The 23,216-nt window shown below is 38.7% G+C and overlaps 1 protein-coding gene across 1 annotated transcript; it reads right to left on the reverse strand.

Annotated features, from left to right (window-relative positions):
• Positions 1-4,428: 4,428 nt before the first annotated feature.
• On the reverse strand, positions 4,429-22,074 carry LOC139194715 (uncharacterized). The gene is made up of 3 exons (XM_070819618.1): positions 21,630-22,074; positions 21,182-21,453; positions 4,429-4,467 (listed from the first exon to the last, which is right to left on the reverse strand). Exons 1-3 carry the CDS (start codon positions 22,072-22,074, stop codon positions 4,429-4,431), a joined length of 756 nt encoding a protein of 251 aa, XP_070675719.1.
• Positions 22,075-23,216: the final 1,142 nt, after the last annotated feature.

A 23,216-nucleotide genomic window follows, 5' to 3' on the forward strand; every position in this document is an offset into this window, starting at 1 on the left:
CCCTATACTAGTTATATGTGAGAAGATTGATGTAAATATAAAAACTAATACTCACATATGTTATAACAAGGAAAGCTTTTTCTGGAATAAATAAGTATGTATATGATCTCATGAAAGGACTGCTACTACTTAGATGCGAGAACCAATGACACCATATGCTCAAACCAATTTCAAACTCCACAAATTGAAACACACAACACTCAAGATTAAAGTCAAAGGTTGTAACGGAGCTTGGGGGATTGGATAACAAAGAAGGGGAAAGGATAAACAAACGTTCTTAAACACTAGTAAGCAAAGCAATGAAATTGACACTTAGAATTCACTTTAGAGTGCAGAAAACAACTTTAAACACAAGGGGAATATGCATGCATACTTAGGGTCAAATGCAATGTTTTGGACCCTTTCTTCAACAACCAACACCTTAGAGCTCATTTTCATGCTCTTTCAACTCTTTTTTACACTTTTCACAATTTTTTCCTTTTTTTCTTCTTTTTTTTTCCTACGAATTTTTTTCTTTTTCTTTTCTAACCCATGCCTCATTTACAACTTTGGCACACAATACACAAGGCTCACTTCCCCCACACTTATTTTTTGCACACCCTTGATCAAAAGGAATTCATTTTGAGTCATGCTTACTATGCTTCGAGAACAAGGGTAAGGATGGTCCTAATCTAGGCTAGGTAAGGCTAATGTGGTTAACAAGGAAAATAGGCTAAACGAGGCTCAACGGGGTTAACACCTACAAAACATAGTGGAATAGGGATATACGGCTTTTGGGCTATGGTGGACACTACACAACTTAATCTTGAATATGTGTTATGCAAATCAATGACATGTTTTGAATGAAATGGGCATGAGTTCTAGTGTTTGGTTCTAAGTGATGAAACGCCTTCTAAGTAGTAACCAAGCAAAGAATGATGAGATCATGCAACGACTCTAGAAAACAACAAATTCACAGATTTTAACTCTCCAAATAAACGTTTAGGCTCAAGTCTCACAAGGTTGTAGCGTTAGTTTGAGTTACTTCCTTCAAGCATATTACAAAAACTGATTTTTTTTCTTTGTGATTATATGTGAATTCGTAAACAACAACGATGACCAAGCATAAACAAAAGAGCATATCAAACTTCCATCCATGTTTGTAACTTTCTTTAACGGTCATGCAATTAAAAACCAAATCCTCATCATTGTGTTGGAAGGTACTTTACGACACACACAAACAAAAACAACTGTAAAACGACTCTTTTTTGGGTGTTTTCAAAACTTTTTTCAATTTTTTCTTGAATTTTCGTATTTTCTGGTAAAGCCACATCAAAACACATCAAAACTTTCTAAAAACACTTAAAAACAATGAAAAACAACCTTTGAAATGTTAGGTGGTAAAATCCTACGAATGTTGCAACAAAAACACTTTGTTCACCCCCCCACACTTAAACCAAACATTGTCCTCAATGTTTCAAACATAGACTCACACAAAAACAAGCAAATAACACAACTAGCAAACATGACAAATATGGCAAAGTAAAAGCAATAAAGAGTAGGGTTTAGAAACGCAAATCTGATGATGATGCCGGAGCTTCCTAGGTCCTCTTTATTTGCATGGGTTGCCTCCCAAGAAGCGCTTGCTTTAACGTCTTCCAGCCGGAAAATGCTCCATTGAAGGTTTATGGAACCCTACGGCAGTGAGGGGTGTTTCCACAATCTGACCTACGAAATACTTCATCTTTTGGGTCCTTGAATGGGATGGGATAATGATCCTTTCTTATTGTCATGTTTTGCTTCTCTAAATCAACACGAACTCTCCCACCACGTTGTCTTCGATTTGGTACCTGCACCATACAAGGTAACAACCTATTAGTTGAAATGGGAATCGAAATTGGAATAGGTGGCTTACCTTTGTACGGCAAAGAAATGGTAGCACTCTGGACAGATGCACAAGGATTGCACTCGGCCAGATTTGGTGACTTCAGGGGTGGGGCCGTGCTCCCCTTGTTGTTCACTCCAATTCCTTCCTCGATGGTAGTTCGAGGTACTTTCGTCTTGATGAGTGTTGAACATTCCTGCCCTATATTTGCAATTACATTAATGGCACAACAAGAATGAACAACATTAGGAGTCTCAATAAATTCAGAAACTTTAAAACAAATCATGTCACCACCAAATGCCATAGTGACTTCTCCTTTGGCCACGTCAATCTTGGTTTGAGCCGTTTTCATGAAAGGTTGGCCAAGCAACAGTGGTGGTGGTGGAGAGTGGCCTGTATCCTCCATATCGAGCACGTAGAAATCTGCCGGGAAAATCAAGTGGTCTACCTGCACCAAAACATCTTCCAAAACTCCCTTTGGATAGGCATTAGATCGATCGGCCAATTGAATAATCACGCCATCATTTTTCAACTCGCCTAAATTCATAGATGCATAAACTGAATATGGCATGACATTTATAGATGCACCTAAATCTAATAGGGCGGAATCAAAGCGAGTGTTACCAATGACACAAGGAATTGTAAAACTACCCGGATCTTTGCATTTGGGGGGTAGTTTGCGTTGCAACATGGCGGAGACATTCTCACTTACATGTACCACTTCTTTCTCCCGAAAACGTTTCCTTGTTGTACAAAGCTTCTTTAAGAACTTGGCATACTTCGGGATTTGCTTGATTGCATCCAAAAGGGGTATGTTGACTTGAACTTTCCTAAATGTCTCTAGAACATCTTTTGCCTCCTCTTCGTTCTTGGATTGCAAAAATCTGCTAGGAAAGGGTACATCCGGAGGAATAACATTAGAATTAAATGGAATTGGACCTTTCTTACCTGTGTTGGCCGAATTGGAATGCTTGGGTGGTTGCGGCAAGGATTGCTCAATCCTTGCCGTGGCCTTTGCTTGGTCCTCCTCTTCAATTTTCAACTTCTCGTCCTCCTTGGGGCCAGATTTGGATGGTTTTGGCTTAATTCCTACTTCTTTCCCACTTCTTAGCGTGATAGCCTTTGCAGATTCGAATCCACCTTTCGGATTGACCACCGTTGAGCTAGGCAACCTTCCTTGCTCACAAAATTGCCCTATGAACTCGGCAATTTGTCCCACTTGGTTATCCAAGTTGTCCACCCTCTTGTCTTGGATTTGCCTCTCTTTGGCTTGATTTTGGACTTCCTGCGTCAAGGTAGTAAGTAATTGAAAAATCTTATCATTATCACTTGAATTACTTGCATTGCTTTGGGCAGGTTGTGCTTGGGCTTGTGGTGGTGCCAACGACTTTTGATAGAAACCCTGGGGTTGTTGCCTAAATCCACTTTGTTGTTGGCCTTGTTGGGGGTCTCGCCAGTTGAAATTCTGATGATCATGCCAACCGGGATTGTAAGTATTGGAAAACGGATCACCATGTGATTGGTATTGGTTGCCATATCCCACAGCATTGAGTGTCTCCCACCCTCCATTCTCTATCAATTGGGGGCACTTGTCCGTATGGTGGTTTTGCATGGAACATACGCCACAAGAAGCTACGGTTTTGACTTTTGAACCTTCCACCACCTGAGAAAGCAACGTAGTAAGGTTAGCCATTTGATTTTGAAGTTCGATTATGGCACTTACCTCATTGACTTGATGTTGTTGTGGCATGCTCCTTTGTCCAACACCTTCGTATTGTTAAGCGTTCAACGCTCGATTAGCAATCAACATCTTTGCAGCCGTAGGGGTCTTTTCCACCAATGCTCCTCCCGCTGAGGCATCTAACATTTGCCGTTCGATTGGTAGAAGTCCCTCGTAGAAATATTGTAAAAGAAGCTCCTCATTCATTTGATGCTGTGGACATGACGCAACAAGAGATTTAAAACGTTCGTAATACGTAGGAAAAGACTCACCTTCATCTTGTTGAATTCCACTTATCCTTTTTCGTAGGAGGATGACTCGAGAAGTTGGAAAAAACTTCTCCAAGAAGGCCCGTTTCATGCTCTCCCACGATGTGACAGTTCCGGGAGCCAATTCGTACAACCAATCTTTCGCCTTTTCCAAGAGAGAAAAGGGAAAGGCCTTCATCTTCAATATGCTCCCATCCACGTTGATTGGAGTCATGCTTGAACACACCACCTCGAATTCTTTCAAATGCTTGTTAGGATCCTCCATGGACAAACCATGGTACTTCGGAATGTGGTGTAGCAAACTTGACTTCAACTTGAATTCCTCGGTCTTTCCTTGGGCAGCCGCTGGGTATTGAATGCATAGGGGTGCGGCATTGTCCAATCCCGAAGCCGAAAGCTCCTTGATGGTGCGATTGTCTTGTGCCATAACTTCCTCTTCTTCACCTACTCTTGCCGTGGGTTGGTCCTCTTCTTCAATGGGATGTTCCTCACGCTCAGGTTCAGGAAATTGATCTTGTTGATTCCTATTCCTTCTCAAAGTCCTCTCAAAATCGTCGTCAAAGTCCAAGATGTGTTCACGAATCGGATGAGAACTCCGAGTCATAAACTAGTACCTAAAACAAGAAACAAAACAAACTCAGAATCTGGAACGAATTAAAACAAACTAAAATAAACAATCCAAGGGATTAGCAATGTTGCTAATCCCCGGCAACGGCGCCAAAATTTGATGTGAAAATTAACTAGCACTCAAATTAAACCCTCTTTTTATCAATTGTAGCAAGTATGTAAGTAGGGATCGTTCTAGGCCGGGGATTAGGAGGGATTGCCAAATCACTTGAAAACTGACTCAAAAACTTAAAAACAAAGTTTAAAACACTAAACTAGACTCAAAGAACACAAATCTAAACTTTAAAACACGAAAACAAACCAAAAGACTCAAAACAGCAAACAAACACTCAAAACTGCCTTAAAACCACTTTCTGGGCAGTTTTGAGCACTAGGGAAGAATTTGGACGAAAATTGATTTTAACTTGACTCAAGACACCTAAAAACACAAACTAAATGGATTTCTAACTAATTTGACACTTGAAACTAAAGGGGAATTGATTTTGGACGAATTTTGAAAACAAAACAAAACTTTGTAAATTGAAAAGACTCTAAAACGAATTTGGTTTAAATGGATGGATGGAAGGCTAGCTAAGGGGTTCATCTCCACACATGTCACACTTGCATATAAAACGATTTCCAATTGCTTTTCAATAAACCATGAATTCCCAACGCCCCAAGTTAATTAGGTCCGCTTAAATTAACCTTCAGATTTTCCTAATGTTATTGAATTGGATGATTGCATACGACAACCCAAAGCATTCCCCACAAGTCCCCTACATGATTGCATAATAGAGATACAAGCAAGAATCATTAAGTTCTATGAAAATCATAAGCATTGACGAAGCACTTGTTACTATGATTGCATGAAACTTATGCCAAGAATTTACTTAACGCGATTGAGATCATCAACCTTTACTACTTGTGAATATAAGTTCATAACGATTAGGTGAAACTCCCTTATATCCTAGCATCAAATTCATGCATGCAAATTAAGTGTCGACCCTCAACCAACATACACAAATCAGTTTTAATTCTTGTAGATAAGTAAATTGAATTCACAACTTATGAAACGCAATTAGAAGTAATCAAATCATATAGCAAGCATAAACATGGTTTCGAATCCCCCCTAGCCAAGGGGGGGTTTAGTTCCTCATATGCACAAAACAAAGAGTATAGAATTTAAACATTGAAATCAAAGGAAAGGAAACACCTAGAAATTCCAGCAACTTAAACTTGAATGGCATGAACTTCCAAGCTTCATTCTCCTCCTCCTTGGTGCGGCAAAGGGTCTATGGTCAGGTTTAGGGATTTAGGTGTATGGGTGAATGGGTATGGACTAGGATAGAGGTGTTTAGGGAGAATGGGGGGCACGGCAATGGTGGTTAAGGTCAGAAATATGGATGTATGGTTGTGCAAGGCTGCGGCAGAGAAGGAGTTGTGATGCTGGCGTGTAGAATGATTTATGAAGGATGGTGTGTATGAATGGGTGCGGCACATCCGTTATATAGGCTCTAAAAACCCTAGGGGAATCAGATATGGACTTCTAGAATCCAAATCCACAAGGAAAAAGGCCTAGAAATCAGAAATTCAATGGGAAAAAGGATAAAAGGTGCGGCACTAAAGGATAGGGTAAGATAAGGCTTCTAGAAAGCCTTGCAAGGCAAGGAAATAGGGCATCTAGAAGGCTAGGGTGCGGAACCTTCTTAGGAATTGGATAGGGCTTCTAGAAACCCTCTAATGCAAGGATAAGGTGTCCTAAAGTGTTTGGGAATCCTCATTCTTCTTGGAAACCTTTTCCTTCTTCAACTTGGAATACTTCTTTCTTCTTGAAACTTGATGCCATTTGGATTTAACTTTCCTACTTCAAGTAGGAAACCTTGTTTGAGTAGGAAACTTCATTCGTCTAGGAATCCATCTTCAATTAGGAATCCATCGTTGATTAGGAATCCTTCTTCAACTAGAACTCCTACTTTGACTAGGATTACATCTTCAATTAAGCACTTTCCTACTTCAACTAGGAAACCTTGCTCAAGTAGGAAACATCATCTTCAAATCTTCAATTTCGTCCATTCTCTTGGCTCCAAGCATATGTTGTCCATTCCAAGCTCTAAATTGCTCCAAAAGGCTCCAAAATGCATCCTTTTGCATACTTTGCCCTTAGAACCTGAAAACACATAAAACTAGCTTAAAAGACTACTTTACTAAGGAAAAACACTATAAATGCACAAGAACAAGCTAAACTAAGGCGCATAAATATGCTCCTATCAAGAATTGGGAATAGCCTCTTACTATCACGGAAGTACGGAGTTTTCTGGGCCTAGCCGGTTATTATCGACGTTTTGTGAAAGATTTCTTAATTTTAGCGTTGCCATTAACAAGGTTGACCATGAAGGAAGTTAACTTTGAGTGGGATGATGATTTAAAGCGAAGTTTTTAGCAGCTGAAGTATTGCCTTACTCATGCACCTATTTTAGCACTTCCACATGATAGTGGGAACTTCGAGATTTATAGTGATGTTTCCTTGAATGGCTTGGGTTGTGTGTTAATGCAGCATGGCAGGGTGATTGCTTATGCCTCGCGACAATTAAAGCCTCACGAAATGAATTATCTTACTCATGATCTTGAGTTGGCGACCATTGTTTTTGCTCTGAAGATATGGAGGCATTATCTTTATGGCAAAAAGTGTAAGATTTTTACGGATCATAAAAGCCTCAAATATATTTTCACATAGAAATATCTTAATCTCCGATAACAGAGGTGGATAGAATTGCTTAGTGATTACGACTACAGATTGAGTATCATCCCGATCATGCGAATGTAGTGGCAGATACACTTAGTAGGAAATCACGAGGCCGAATTAATGCTTTTCATGCATGTCGTATTCCTCTCCTCATTGAATTGAGATCTACTGAAGTTGATTTAGAAGTGGAAGATCGAGAAGAAGCCTTACTTGCAAGTTTTCGAGTCAGACCAATCTTGATAGACCATGTGGTCGAGGCTCAAATGAATGATACAGAATCTTAGGAGTTAATTCAGGCAGTTTCAGATGGGAAAAAGAAATATCTCAGGATTAGGAATTCCGATGGTATGCTGATGCAGGGTAACCGAATATACGTGCCTAATATTGAAGAATTAAAGAAAGATATTCTTGATGAGGCACACGTTTCAGCATATGCAATGCATCCTGGAAGTACCAAGATGTATCACACTATTCGACCTTTCTATTATTGGCCTGGTAATAAAAGAAAGATTGCTGAATATGTGAGTCGTTATGCTGTATGTCAACAAGTCAAGGTAGAGAGGAAGAGACCTTTTGGGTTACTACAGCCATTTCCCGTACCACAGTGAAAATGGGAAGATATTACTATGGATTTCGTGTACAAGTTACCTCGTACGCGAAATGGTTATGATGGTATTTGGTAGTGGATCGACTTACCAAGTCATCACATTTTATACCCATTCGAGAAAATTATTCGTTGAATCAATTGGCGGAACGGTTCAAGTACCATGGTGTTCCGATTAGTATCATCTCTGATCGAGATCCCAGGTTCACCTCTAAATTTTGGGCAACTTTCTAGGAAGCTCTCAGTTTGAGATTGCTTTATAGCACAGCTTATCACCCTCAGATGGATGGACAATCTGAGAGAACCATTAAGATGCTAGAAGATATGCTGAGATCCTCGATTTTGCAATTTGGAGACACTTGGCATAAGCATTTAGCTTTGATCGAGTTTGCTTATAATAACAGTTATCAATCTAGCATTGACATGCCACCTTTTGAGGCGCTTTATGGTAATTCATGTTGTACTCCGTTATGTTGGTCTGAAGTGGGTGAAAGAGTGCTAGTGGGCCCCGAGATTGTGGATGAGACCATACAGAATATCAGGTGATTAAAGCTAACCTGAAAGCAGCCCAGGATCGACAAAAGAGTATCGCCGATAAACATGCCACTGACAGAGTATATAAAGTTAGAGATTAGGTATTTCTAAAGTTATCTCCATGGAAAGGCGTGGTATGGTTTGGTAAGAAAGGTAAATTAAGTCCTTGGTATATTGGACTATATCTGATCACCGAGCGAGTTGGTGAAGTTGCCTATAGGCTTGAGCTGCCTCCAGAGTTATTAAAGGTACATGATGTTTTCCATGTGTCTATGCTTCGTCACTATGTCTCTAATCCATCGCACATGATCCCTCCTCAACCACTAAAGATTAACCCAGATTTGGCTTATGATGAAGAGCCAGTAACGATTTTGGATTGGAAGGATAAGGTTCTCGGAAGCAAGATTGTGCGCATGGTGAAAGTTTTATAGAGGAATCATTCGGTTGAGGAAGCCACTTGGGAAACTGAAAAGCATATGCAAGATCTGTATCCACATCTATTTTATGGTTATTGATGTGTTGTTGACAAGGTTCTAAAAATCGCTAGGCGCTAGTCGGGCGGCGGGCAGGAGCCTAGCGCCTAGGTAGGCGCCTAAGCGGGGCCCAAGGCGGCCTAGACGGATTTGTATTTTTTTTAAAATAAATTTATTATATAACATATTAACATATAAGTATACATATATTCACACTTAGAAAAACCATACTTGTATAGAGAATTAGAAGAAAAAAATGTAAATTAAAAAAATACATAAATAAATATTTATTATATAGAATAATGGGCTTAGTTTTAAATAGACCTAACTTGAAAGAAAAGCCCGTTTTTCAATTGAACCACCTCGATTCCTTTTCCACAGCTTTCTACAAGGCCAGTCCTGACTCCCAAGTTCCCAACCATCATTTGGTTAGTGGAAAAGTGGTATTTTCCCAAGGCGGCCACACCTTTATTCTCCATCAGCTTTCTCCAAGGCCAATGCTAGTTTAAAATAAAGAATAATGGGTGTCCTTAGCATTTATGCCTTTTTTCATCCATTTCTTTCGACTCTCTCTCTCTCTTCTCTTCTCTGCAGATCCCCTTTTCTCTGCAGCAAAACCCATCATCTTCTCAATCTACTTGAGGCGTCGTGAATTTTAGTTTCATTCTTCAGTTTTTTTTTTTTAATTTCAGTGGGTTTATCGATTGATGTTGGGTGTAAGAGTGCTGGTTTGAAGATTTGGGTTGTCGATGGTGGATCGTGAGGATGTGAGGCAAGATTTGTAGCGAGATTGGGAGTTGCCTTGACTACCGCCTAGACCACCGCCTAGCACCGCCAATACCGCCTTGAGCATCTAGCCAGCGCCTAGGCGGCCGCCTAAATTCTCCCCGCCTCACTAGAACGCCTTAGCCTAAATCGGTCAGGACTCCACCGCCAAGTGCCTAGGCGGCCGCCTAGGCTGATTTTTAGAACATTGGTTGTTGATGTGTAGGAATTTTGGGGAAATTTTCTTAAAGGGGTAGACTGTGACGACCCATCCCAAATTATTATATATTTTTCTCTCTGAGTGTGTAAAGTGACGAATATGCCCTCGTTGGCTTGGTGACGTGGATACACTTATGTAGTTTTAAATTATTTCCTCGCCGTTGTAATTAAATCGTACTTGATGTCATAAGCATCGAATCGGATTTCTAACAAAAATGTTACAGAGATTAATGATCGAGATGGGGTAGAAATATAATTTTGGGTTGCCTATCACTTATTCACCAATCATTTTAGTCCCTATATTCTTGAGCCAATCAGATTTGGATTCTTTTGTTTTCCTTGGGCCAACTAGAACCTAACTCTCTCTCTTTTCCTCATGGCAGCCCAATTAGGGCTTGTGATCATTTTCTTCTAATCAATCTGTGCACACACACACATACACCCACACATGTACGCATCCTTCTTTTCTCCCTCACCTTCTCAACCTTTCCTCGTCCGTACACCGTAGCACCCAAACACCCAACCATCATCAACTCGCACGGATCGAGCTTTTGAAGACCACCTTCATGTTCCTTGCAAGCTTAGGAATTTAAACCATACCCTTAGTTCGAAGAACGAATCACGGGAACTCGAGAACCCATAACCTCCGGTGAGGTGAAGTTTGCTCCGTCATGATCCTGACGTGATTTTGAGGTTTTAAGGCTTAGTAAGGTACCCACTCAACTTCTCTAACATCTTGGAGCAATTTTGGATTGGTTTGGATGTCGGAATAGTCGAGTTCTTGAAGTTCCTGTTTTGGTAGGCTTTTCCAAGGATAATTCTGACCATTTTCCCTTAGATTTTGGACCTCTAATAGGTATGGTTATGTTCTACTCTTCAAGACCTTCAAATCCATATAAGTTTCTTGGATTTTGGTTGAGAATTGAAGAGGATATTAAACTTTGAAATTTTTCTAGAAACCAGCGAGTAGAGACGGCAGCCGGCGGTGAATTCCGACTAGTCACCGAAGAAGAAGAGGAATATTCCGTCAACTTTGATAGAATATACTGATAGCGTGAAGTAACTCTATTAGGATTTAACGGAATATTCTACTATTTTAACAGAATATTCTACTATTTTAATAGAATATTCCCAAATGCCGTTAAGGATTTCGTCAGTGTGCTAAGCACGTTCGTGCGCGTGGCCTGTGTGTGTGGCCGTGCCTTGGTCGGAGCGTGAAGGAGCGTGTGACGCCAAAAATTATTCTAAAAATATAGGGGTGTTCGTGTTGTCAAGTAGATCATTTTGGTATATTCAAACACCCCATTTGAGCAACGTATGAGAAGTTATTACTCAGGTTTATGTATGTGCTTTAAAATTAACGAAAAATTAGTTATTTCGCATATAGGTGAAACATACCCCGAGGACAAGGGTGGACAAGCGAGATTGGGGGGCTATGATCTTGCTACTTATCAGTGAGTGGACATTTGCTTTATATATATATATATATATCGTGGTTTCCAGAACATTTTTTTAAAATACCTGTTGGAAGCTGTGATTGCAAATATCTAGGTTGTTTCACACCCTTTCAAATACATGTTAAGCGTATTTGAAAACACGCAACTCTTTCTAAGAGCTGTGTCTCTTAATCAAACGTTTCTTAATTAATATGTTAATTCAAAACTTAATCCGAAATTAAAATTAATGAACTTGGATTAATTTTAACTTCCAAGGCCCTAAGGTCCTTGTCTTGATTAATTAATATTAATTGTATTAGGCTATATTATACAAACCTAATCCACACAACCATAAAGCCCAAGCCTTCAATCCATTTCCAAATGGTCCAAGTTGTAATTACTAGAACAAAGGACTAGAACTATATAAATGGCAATGGGAACTAAAAGTTCCCCGATGTGGGACACTAAGAGTCTCAAAACTCCAACAATACCCCACATTTTGAGACGACTATGTGGTCCTAGAGAAACTAAGATACGAGAGTAAACAATAGATGTGACATACACCAGGAGAGGTGTCTTTTGGACTTGAACCTACCTTAGTATATACTTATCAGATTTACTAGATGACGCAGTGAATATAAAATCTTGAATTGTTCATCTCCGCAGTAAACCAAGACAATAAGAAAAATATATGCCACACCAACACATCACAAATTCATACGTTTGGGTTCTTTTTGGTCCTGAACAAATCATGAATTCATGAGAGCTTTAGAGAATGTAGCCATGTAATTCTCATAAATGCAACCCCACATTTACTCTTATATAGGTGATATTGATTAAGAATAGGTTGCTACTATTCCACTTGATTTACAAGTATCAATATCATTAAACTAATGTATCCTACACCCATCAGCAGTCACCACACTTCTTCCATCATAGGAATGGGTATCTAAGTGTGTTTCTTCTTTGAATCTAGCCAAACTAGTTTGCCTATTGAGCCTAGACCATGGGATCTCCAATCAACTAGGTTAGGTTTCCGTTTGGCAGTTTCATTTTACTTTATTGGCTTTAAACACATTACCCTCGATGTATGCTTAACTTGCTCTCTAGATAAACCTTTAGTAAGCAGATTTGCAATATTATCTTTTGACTTGACATAGTCAATAGAAATTACACCACTAGAGAGCCATTGCTTTATTGTATTATACCTTCGTCTAATTTTTCTATACTTCCCATTGTATACACTATTTTTAGCTCGATATTATGCAGCTAAACTATCACAGTGTATACATATTACCGTTATAGGTTTAGGCCATATGGGAACATCTTCCAAAAAATCTCTTAGCCACTCAGCTTCTTCTCTAGCCTTATCAGGAACTATAAATTCTTATTCCATCATTGATCGGGCTATGCACGTTTGTTTGGTAGATTTCCAAGATATTGCTGCTCCTCCCAAGGTAAATACATATCCACGTGTGGATTTCATATCAGTGCTATCAAATATCCAATTTGCATCAGTAAATCCTTCAAGCACAGGAGGATACCTCGTACAATGCAATCCATATCAGGCCTTGTACAGTTCATAATGTACACAAGGCTTCCAATAACTTGTGAATATTCACATTGAGATATAGCATCACCACTATTTTTCTTTAGTTTGCTATTGGCATCAAAGGGAGTAATTGCATCTTTACTTTCCAAATGACCATACTTTCTAAGTGTAGCTTTTATATAATGGGATTGTGTGAAAGTATAACCTTCTTGGTTTCTTTTGATTTTTATACCAAGAATCACATTAGCTAGACCAAGATCTTTCATATCGAAACTTGATTTCAATATCTTCTTGATAGGAGCATATTTATGCGACTTAGTTAACTTGTTTTCTTGCATTTTCATAGTTTGTTTGTGTTTATTATAGTGTTTTAAGCTATTTTCGTGTGTTTGTAGGTCCATATGACAAAGTTGGCAAGAGAGTGCAATTTGGAGCATTTTGAGGCAGTTTTGGGCACCAAATGGATAGCTTATGAATGGAGCAAGATGGATGGACGAATTTGAAGTTCAAGAGGCTAGGAATGTGCTGAAAAGAGTGAAGAAATAAATCCAAGTCAAGGAAGATAAGAAATCAACTCAAAAGAAAGAACATTATCCAAAACCTTATCCAACCTTATCTTATCTTATCATATCCTAATCATATCCTAATTTAATTCTAGCTGCATGGGGGATTTATTTTCAGATTAGGACACATTAAAATAGGTTTCTAGAAGCCATTATCCACTCCTACAAAGGTGCCGAACCTTATCCCTTGTTTTTCTAGGAATCAGCCACAAAACAACCTTCCTAGAAGGCCTTATCCCTTGTCCTACAAATCTGGCACCTGGACCCTTTCTAGAAGCCCTAGAACCTGCAATCCTTTTCCCTTAGGATTGTGCAATCCTTTTTATAGGAGCATATTTATGCGACTTAGTTAACATGTTTTCTTGCATTTACTTAGTTAGTTATTGCTTATAAGAGTGTTTTAAGCTATTTTCGTGTGTTTGTAGGTCCTAATAACAAAGTTGGAAAGAATGTGCATTTTGGTGCAATTTGGAGCAATTTTGGGCCAAAATGGATTGCATGCATATGGAGCAAGTGAGATGGACGTTTTTGGTGTTTTAAAAAGGGTTTCAACACATGCAAAAATCTGAATAATGAAGTTAAAGTGTGGAAGTGTGTAGATACATACACCTAAGGAACAATTTGAAAGGAAAAGAAGTGAAAAATGATTTGTGTATGTTGGTTGAGAGTGCACGCCAATGCTTATGAAACACGTAGGATCTGATCCCCAACACTCCAAATCACGTTCTAACGAGGTGGAGGAGTTGATGATTGAAGAGGAAGAACAAAAACCACCCACGGCAAAGGTGGAAACACCTTTGCCGCAAGCCCTATGTGATCCTAAGTCATCCAATATGTCCAATAGAGGTAAGAACGTGTCAAATCCAGTTCCTACTAATGTTTTTCCTTCGAATGTTCCTTTTCCAAATAGGTTCAAGCAAACAAAGAAAGAAGAAGCTGAAAAGGACATTCTAGAGACATTTAGGAAAGTTCAAGTCAACATACCCCTTTTGGATGCAATCAAGCAAGTCCCGAGGTACACCAAGTTCTTGAAGGAACTTTGCACCACGAGGAAGAGGATGTCGACCAAGGAAGTTGTGAAAGTAGGCGAGAACGTGTCAGCCATCTTGCAACGCAAACTGCCCCCTAAATGCAAAGATCCGGGTAGTTTTACGATTCCTTGTGTCATTGGTAATACTAGGTTTGAATCTGCCATGTTAGACTTAGGTGCATCTATAAATGTCATGCCATATTCAATTTATGCATCTATGAACCTAGGAGAGTTAAAAAATGATGGTGTAATCATACAATTGGCCGATAGATCTAATGCCTATCCAAAGGGAGTTTTGGAGGATGTTTTAGTGCAGGTTAATCATTTGATCTTTCCGGCGGATTTCTACGTACTTGAGATGGATGAATCGGACCATACCCCTTCATTACCCATCCTCCTTGGAAGGCCATTCATGAAAATGGCCCGAACAAAGATTGACGTGTTTAATGGCACTTTAACGATGGAATTTGATGGGGAAGTGATTGATTTCAATCTTTCTGATTCTATGAAGTTTCCTAGTGAAAATCATTCATGTTTTGCTATTGATATAATTGACTCTTTGGCGCAGGACCATTTTGACAATTTGAAGGACGATGCACTTGAATTGGTCATTGCACAAGGAAAGAACATGAAAAACATTGAAACAGCCACCAAGGAAACCCACGGCATGCATGAGGATTCCATTGTCGTGCCCCCTAGTGAAGATATCATTGAGATGGTGGCTGCCCTTGAGTCATTGCCATCACAAACTGGTAAGTTTTTTGACCCTATTTTAAGTTCGGATTCGGCTAATAAAATGCTTCCCTCAGTTGTGCAGCCACCCACACTTGAACTTAAGCCATTGCCTAGTCACTTGAGGTATGTTTTCTTGGGAGAGGATGAGACATTGCCCGTTATCATTTCATCCTCACTCACGGCACAAGAGGAGAGTAAATTAGTGAGGGTGCTAAAGGAGTACAAAACGGCAATTGGATGGACATTGGCCGACATCGAGGGAATTAGCCCTACTACGTGCATGCATCGCATACTTTTGGAGGAGGGGTCTAAAACATCTCGAGAGGCTCAGCGCCGTCTCAACCCTCCTATGATGGAAGTTGTGAAGAAGGACATCATAAAGCTTCTAGATTGTGGAGTTGTCTATCCAATCTCGGATAGTAGGTGGGTTTCGCCCGTTCAATGCGTACCAAAGAAATCCAGAGTGACAGTGGTAGCTAATGCCGAGAATGAACTTGTTCCTCAACGCATTCAAACCGGTTGGAGGGTGTGCATCGACTATAGGAAGCTAAACGCCACCACAAGGAATGATCACTTCCCATTGCCATTCATTGACCAAATGCTTGAGAGGTTAGCGGGGTATGCTTTCTATTGTTTTCTTGATGGTTATTCTGGTTATAATCAAATTGTCATAGCACCCGAGGACCAAGAAAAAACCACTTTTACATGCCCTTTTGGTACATTTGCATATCGTCGCATGCCTTTTGGTTTATGTAATGCACCTGCCACATTTCAAAGATGCATGATGAGCATATTTTCGGATTATGTAGAGAAAATAATTGAAGTTTTCATGGCTGATTTTAGCGTCTTTGGTGATTCTTTTAATGGTTGCTTGCATAATCTAAGTTTGATCTTAAAACGTTGCGTTGAAACTAACCTTGTTCTTAATTGGGAAAAATGTCATTTCATGGTTAAACAAGGCATAGTTTTAGGTCATATAATCTCTGAAAAAGGTATTGAGGTTGATAAGTCAAAAATAGATCTTGTACGTCCCTTACCCTCTCCGACTTCGGTTAGAGAGGTTCGTTCTTTTCTTGGCCATGCAGGTTTCTATCGTAGGTTTATCAAAGATTTCTCAAAGGTGGCACAACCTCTTTGCCGTCTCCTACAAAAAGAAGTGGCGTTTGAATTCACCAAGGAGTGCACGGCATCATTCAACCAACTCAAGGAGTTGTTGACCACGGCACCCATCATTGTTCCACCAGATTGGAGCCTACCTTTCGAGCTTATGTGTGATGCGTCCAACTATGCTTTAGGGGCTGTTTTGGGACAAAGGAAGGACAAGAGGCCGCATGTCATCTACTATGCCTCCCGGACGTTGAATGATACACAATTGAACTATTCCACTACGGAAAAAGAACTTCTTGCCGTTGTTTTTGCTTTAGATAAGTTTAGATCATATCTAATTGGTACTAAAGTAATTGTTTTCACTGACCATGTAGCGTTGAAGTATTTGCTCACCAAAAAGGAGGCCAAGCCCCGGCTAATTCGTTGGATGTTGCTACTACAAGAGTTCGACATAGAGATTCGTGACAAGAAGGGAAGTGAGAACGTGGTGGCTGACCACCTAAGCCACATGGTGCATAATGAGGATTCCCTACCCATTGTCGAGACATTCCCCGATGAACAATTGATGTCCATAAAGGTTAGTGAGCCTTGGTATGCCGATTTGGTGAACTTTTTGGTGTCAAAACAAATTCCAAGCACTTTCACTAGGCACCAACGTGATAAACTTAGGCATGATGCACGGTTTTATGTGTGGGATGATCCATATTTGTGGAAATTTTGCCCGGATCAGATTGTACGTCGATGTGTGCATGATTTTGAATTTCGTTTAATTTTAAGTTTTTGTCACACATATGCATGTGGTGGCCACTTTGGCACACAAAGAACAGCACTTAAGGTGTTACAATGTGGGTTCTATTGGCCTAGTATCTTTAATGATGCTAGAACTTTTTGCTTAACATGTGATAAATGCCAAAGAATGGGTAACATAGGTGCTAGGGATCAAATGCCGCAAGTTTCTATCCTTAATGTTGAAATTTTTTATGTTTGGGGAATTGATTTTATGGGTCCCTTTCCTTCCTCGTATGGTTTGGCATGCCACGTGTCACGTGTCATCATAAGTTTGATGCTAGGATATAAGGGAGTTTCACCTAATCGTTATGAACTTATATTCACAAGTAGTAAAGGTTGTTGATCACAATCGTGTTAAGTAAATTCTTGGCATAAGTTTCATGCAATTCATAGTAACGAGTGCTTCGCCAATGCTTATGATTTTCGTAGAACTTAATGATTCTTGCTTGTATCTCTATTATGCAATTCATGTAGGGAACTTGTGGGGAATGTTTTGGGTTGTCGTATGCAATTCATCCAATCCAATAACTTAAGGAAAATCTGAGGGTTAATTAGTGCAATTCACGGTTAATCTGGGGTGTTGGGAATTAATGGTTTATCGAAAAGCCATTGGAAATCGTTTTGTATGCAAGTGTGACATGTGTGGAGAAGAACCCCTTAGCTAGCTTTCCATCCATTCACTTTTCTCAAATTCGTTTTAGAATCTGTTCAATTTACAAGTTTTGTTTTGTTTTCAATTTTCGTCAAAACCAATTCCCCATTTATTTTAAAGTATTAGATTAAGTAGAAATTAATTTAGTTTGTGTTTTTAAGAGTCTTGAGTCAAGTTATAACTCAATTTCGTCCAATTTAGTGTTAGGTGTCAAAACTGCCCAGAAAGTGTTTTTAAGGCAATTTTGAGTGTTTGTTTGCTGTTTTGAGTCTTTTGGTTTGTTTTGGTGTTTTATAGTTTAGTTTTGCATTCTTTGAGTCTAGTTTAGTGTTTTAAACTTTGTTTTTACGTTTTGAGTCAGTTTCAAGTGATTTGGCAATCCCTCCTAATCCCCGGCCTAGAACGATCCCTAGTTACATACTTTACTACATTTGATAAAAAGAGGGTTTAATTTGTGTGCTTATATATTTCGCATCACTTTTCCCTTCAAATTTTGGTTATCCCTAGTCCTTTTCCTTCATGAATTGTGCCAAATACACATTCCTTTCCTTCATAAATTCGTGGGTTTCCCTAGCCCTATAAATACAAACCTTTGTGCAGCAATTAATCCACCACCCTCTACCATCAGATCACCACACCATCCACCTTTCATCACAAATTTGTACAAACAACCATTCACCACAATTCAGACCATCTTCCATCACAATTTTGTGCCATACATCCCTCTAGTGCCACAGATTAGCAAGGAGGAAGGAGGAAATCGTGGATGTACCTGCTGTCCAAGTTGGAGCGTCTAGGTGTTTTCTTTCTTTGGTTTTCAATGTCTAAATTTGTTTATCTTTGCTTTGTGCGTATGAGGAACTAAACCCCTCTTGGCTAGGGGGAATTTGAAACCATGTTTATGCTTGCAATATGATTTGATTACTTTCAGTTGTGATTCATAAGTTGTGAATTCAATTTACTTATCCGTTTGAATTAAAACTGATTTGTGTGTGTTGGTTGAGAGTGCACGCTTAATTTTCATGCATAAATCTGATGCTAGGATATAAGGGAGTTTCACCTAATCGTTATGAACTTATATTCACAAGTAGTGAAGGTTGTTAGTTACAATCGCGTTAAGTAAATTTTTGGCATAAGTTTCATGCAATTCATAGTTATAAGTGCTTCGTCAATGCTTATGATTTTCATATTCTTGCTTGTATCTTTATTATGCAATTCATGTAGGGAACTTGTGGGGAATACTTTGGGTTGTCGTATGCAATCATCCAATTCAATAACTTTAGGAAAATCTGAAGGTTAATTAGTGCAATTCACGGTTAATCTGGGGAGTTGAGAATACATGGTTTATTGAAAAGCAATTGGAAATCGTTTTGTATGCAAGTGTGACATGTGTGGAGAAGAACCTCCTAGCTAGCCTATCATCCATAGTTTTACCCAAATTCGTGCAGATTTCATTAGTTCTTTAATTTACTTGTTTTGTTTTCAAATTCGTCAAAACCAAATCCCCCTTTACTTTGTTGAGTCATATTAGTTAGAAACTTATTTAGTTTGTGTTTTTAAGTGTTTTGAACCAAGTTACAACCTATTTTCGTCCAATTTCACTCTTAGTGGCAGATTTGAGTCTTTTAGCTTGTTTTGTGCTGTTTTGAGTCTTTTGAGTTGTTTTAGTGTTTTCTAGTTTAGTTTTGCATTCTTTGAGTCTAGTTTAGTGTTTTAAACTTTGTTTTACGTTTTTGAGTCAGTTTTAAGTGTTTTAGCAATCTCTCCTAATCCCCGACCTAGAACGATCCCTACTTACATACTTTGCTACAATTGATAAAAAGAGGGTTTAATTTGTGTGCTTATATATTTCGCATCACTTCTTGGTCCAATTTATTATCCCTTTGTTAGTTCCCATTATAAGCATATCATCTACATATAAACACAACATAACGCAAGCATTATTTTGAGTGTTTTTTGTAGACAGACTTATCACACTCATTTACCTTAAACCCATGTGTGATCAGAATATGGTCAAATTTTTCATGCCATTGCTTTGGAGCTTGTTTAAGCCCATATAGCAATTTCACAAGTTTACAAACTTTGTGTTCTTAACCTTTAACCACAAACCCCTCTGGGTTGTTCCATATATATTTCCTCATCCAAGTCTCCATTTAAGAACACAGTATTTACATCCATTTGATGTATTTCCATGTTATGGAGTGCAGCTATAGCAAACAACAATCTTATTGAAGTAATTCTCGTTACAAGCGAGTATGTATCAAAGAAATCCAAACCATGTTTTTTACAGTATCCTTTAGCTACCAAGCGAGCCTTATATTTGTCAATTGTACCATCTGGTTTTAGTTTCTTCTAAAAGATCCATTTGTACCCAAATGGCTTATTGCTAGAGGGCAAATCTACTTCACTGTTAACTAAGTGGAGCTTCAGGAGTAGACAGGGCCTCCTTGAATGATTGAGGTTCTATCATAGTTAATAAGGTCACCAAAACAGGTCCAAAGTCCTTTCGAATTTTTGTCCTTTTACTCCTTCTAGGTTCAAGTTCTTCTTCTTCTTGAACTCTAGACAAGGATGAACCATCATCATGTTCTCTAGGTTCGTTATTAACCTCAGATACTTCATCATGTAATTTCTTTTACAAGAAATTAGACTTGCCCATTTTGTATGGAAATATATCCTCAAAAAATATTGCATTTATAGATTCTATAATAGTATTGACATGTATATCGCTTACTTCGGAATGAAAAACTAAGAATCTATAAGCTGAACTATTATATGCAAAACCAATAAAAACACAATCTATAATTTTAGGCCCTAATTTTGTTCTCTTTGGCAATGAGACTTGTACTTTTGCCAGGCAACCCCACACTTTAAGCTATTTAAACATTGGGGTTCTTCTTTTCCATAATTCATAGGGTGACTCCTTTCTCATTTTAGGTAGAATTCGATTCAACATTTTATTTGCAATAAGTAAAGCTTCACCCTACAAATTGTGTGGAAGCCCAGAGCTATTTAACATGGAATTGATCATGTCTTTAAAAGTACTATTTTTCCGTTCGGCAACACCGTTTTGTTGCGGTGTATAGGGGGCTGTTGTTTGATTAATTATGCCATGTGTGGCACAAAATTCAGCAAAGGCATGAGACTCGTATTCTTTTCCCTTATTGGACCTTAAGACTTTAATCTTCTTGTTAAGTTGATTCTCAACTTCTGCCTTATATGTCTTAAACATATCCAATGTCTCATCTTTACTATATAGTAAATAAACATAACAATACTTACTGAAATCATCTATAAATGTTACATAATAGTTCGTTCCACCACGAGTTGGATATGATTTAAAATCACACAAGTCACTATGAAATAAATCTAATAAATCGTTGGATTTTTCATGCACTAATTTAAAGCTTTGACTTGCAAATTTCAATTATGTACAAGTCTCACATTTAAAATTATCTAAATAGTCAAGTTTGGGCAGCAAACCTAAATTATGCATTCTAAACAGAGAACGAAAATTTACATGTCCTAGCCTAGAATGCCATAAATTAGACGAGTCAACAATATAAGCAGAAGCATTATTTATTTCATTCATAGCATTAGCAAATACATTCAGTTTAAATCCCTTATTACTAAGGATAGGACCAAAAACAAGATTCTTCCTTATATCGGGGACATGCAGCACATCAAGAAGGGTTAATTCCTTTCCAGAAGTGAATTTTAGAACACATTTCCCTGTTCCAGCCACAACAGATGCAGATGCATTTCCCATGAACAGCTGCTCGTTCCCCTCAACTTTATGTATAAAGAGAACATATTTATATCACCACATACATGGCGAGTTGCACCAGTATCTATCCATCAATCAGCATGGTCAGATACAAGGTTGATTTCAGAAATCATTGCAACCCATTCATCCACATCATTTTCAATTAGGTTTGTGCAGTTGTTGTTGCCTTAATTTCCAGGACCTTGATCCCTTTGATGGAGACATTCTTGAGCCCTATGACCTAGCTTTCCAGAAACCCAGCAACTTCCCTTAATTTTCTGGAAGTCGTTGCGTTTCACACCAGGGACAAAGTTCTTTTCCTTCTCCTTAGTTTTCTGGAATTTCAGCTTTTGCTTTGATGAACTTCCTTCAACAACATTCGTCTTGGCTTCCACAATCGAAACCAGGCCTTTCTCTTTCTTTTTGTTATCATCCTCAATTCTCAGCCTTACAATGAGATCTTCGAGGGTCATCTCCTTACGTTTGTACTTGAGATAATTCTTGAACTCCTTCCAAGAAGGTGGCAATTTCTTTATGAAAGACGCCACTTGAAAAGACTCATTGATCACCATCCCTTCAACATGAATGGCATGGATGATTTTCTGGAGATCTTCGGTTTGAGAGACAACGGGCGTGGAATCCACCATTTTGTAGCCCAAAAATTTGCCCATGACAAATTTCCTTGAACCAACATCCTCGGTTTTATGTTTTTTTCTCAAGTGATTCCCAAAGTTCCTTAGCTGTCTTGCATACCACATAGACATCATACAGCAAATCATCTAATGCATTGAGAATATAATTTCTGGTAAGGAAATCATTATGATTCCAGGTATCTATAGCCCTCAAAGTTTCTGTAGGAATATCATCTCCTTCCGCACTAGGCACAGTCTCACGCAAGACATTAGCCAAATTCAAAGTTGTCAAATAAAACAGCATTTTCTACTGCCATCTTTTAAAGTCTCCACTCTTAACTTTCTCAGGCTTTTCAGAATGAGGTTTAGTTCCTAATTGTTCCATACTCTACGAAGATTGTTGGAGAACAATTCAGAAATAAATAAAATGGTAAATTACATAGTAGCCCCTCAGGTTTGAGGTCTATTGCAATCTTATACAACATCTTTAAAACATTTCACTTTCATACCTCAAGTACTATTTTATTTCAATTTCATACAACCGTTACATTTTCCATCCATGGATCTGTTAAATGCTGACGTGGCTGCCACATGTATGCCATGTAGCTGCCAAATGTCTGCCACGTGGCAAATAAAATAATTTTTTAATTTTTTTTAAAAAACCTGAAATTGGAAGAAAAAAAAAAGGGGACCAAACCCAGAAGGAGGAAGAAGAAGAAGAGAAGAAGAAAGAGGAGGAGGAGGAAGAAGAAGAAGAAGAAGAAAAAAAAAAAAAAAAAAAAGGGACCGAACCCAGAAGAAGGAGGAAGAAGAAGAAAGAGGAGGAGGAAGAGGAAGAAGAAGAAGAAGAAGAAGAAGAAGAAGAAGAAAAAAGAAAAAAAAAGGGGACCGAACCCAGAAAAATGAGGAAGAAGAAAGAGGAGGAGGATGAGGAAGAAGAGGAAGAAGAAAAAAAAAAGGGACCGAACCCAGAAGAAGAAGAAGACGAAGAAGAAGAAAAAAAAAAAAAGGGACCGAATCCAGAAGAAGAAGGAGGAGGAAGAAGAAGAGAAGAAGAAAGAGGAGGAGGAAGAAGAAGAAGAAGAGAAAAAGAAAAAAAAAAAAAGGGTCCGAACCCAGAAGAAGAAGAAAGAGAGAAAAAAAAAAAGGGACGGAAC

This window comes from Malus domestica, chromosome 03, assembly GCF_042453785.1.
Source record: "Malus domestica chromosome 03, GDT2T_hap1".
NCBI classification, from domain to species: Eukaryota; Viridiplantae; Streptophyta; class Magnoliopsida; order Rosales; family Rosaceae; genus Malus; species Malus domestica.

Bases quoted from the DNA above. Each gene is read 5' to 3' on its own strand.
- LOC139194715 (XM_070819618.1), bottom strand. From the start codon at position 22,074: ATGGTGGATTCCACGCCCGTTGTCTCTCAAACCGAAGATCTCCAGAAA. The intron at 21,454-21,629 runs GTCCTGGAAATT...TTATACATAAAG, and splicing joins TCTCCATCAAAGGGATCAAG to TTGAGGGGAACGAGCAGCTG. The intron at 4,468-21,181 runs GTAAATTTTCGT...TTCTTGTTTTAG, and splicing joins GGCATTCTAGGCTAGGACAT to GTACTAGTTTATGACTCGGA.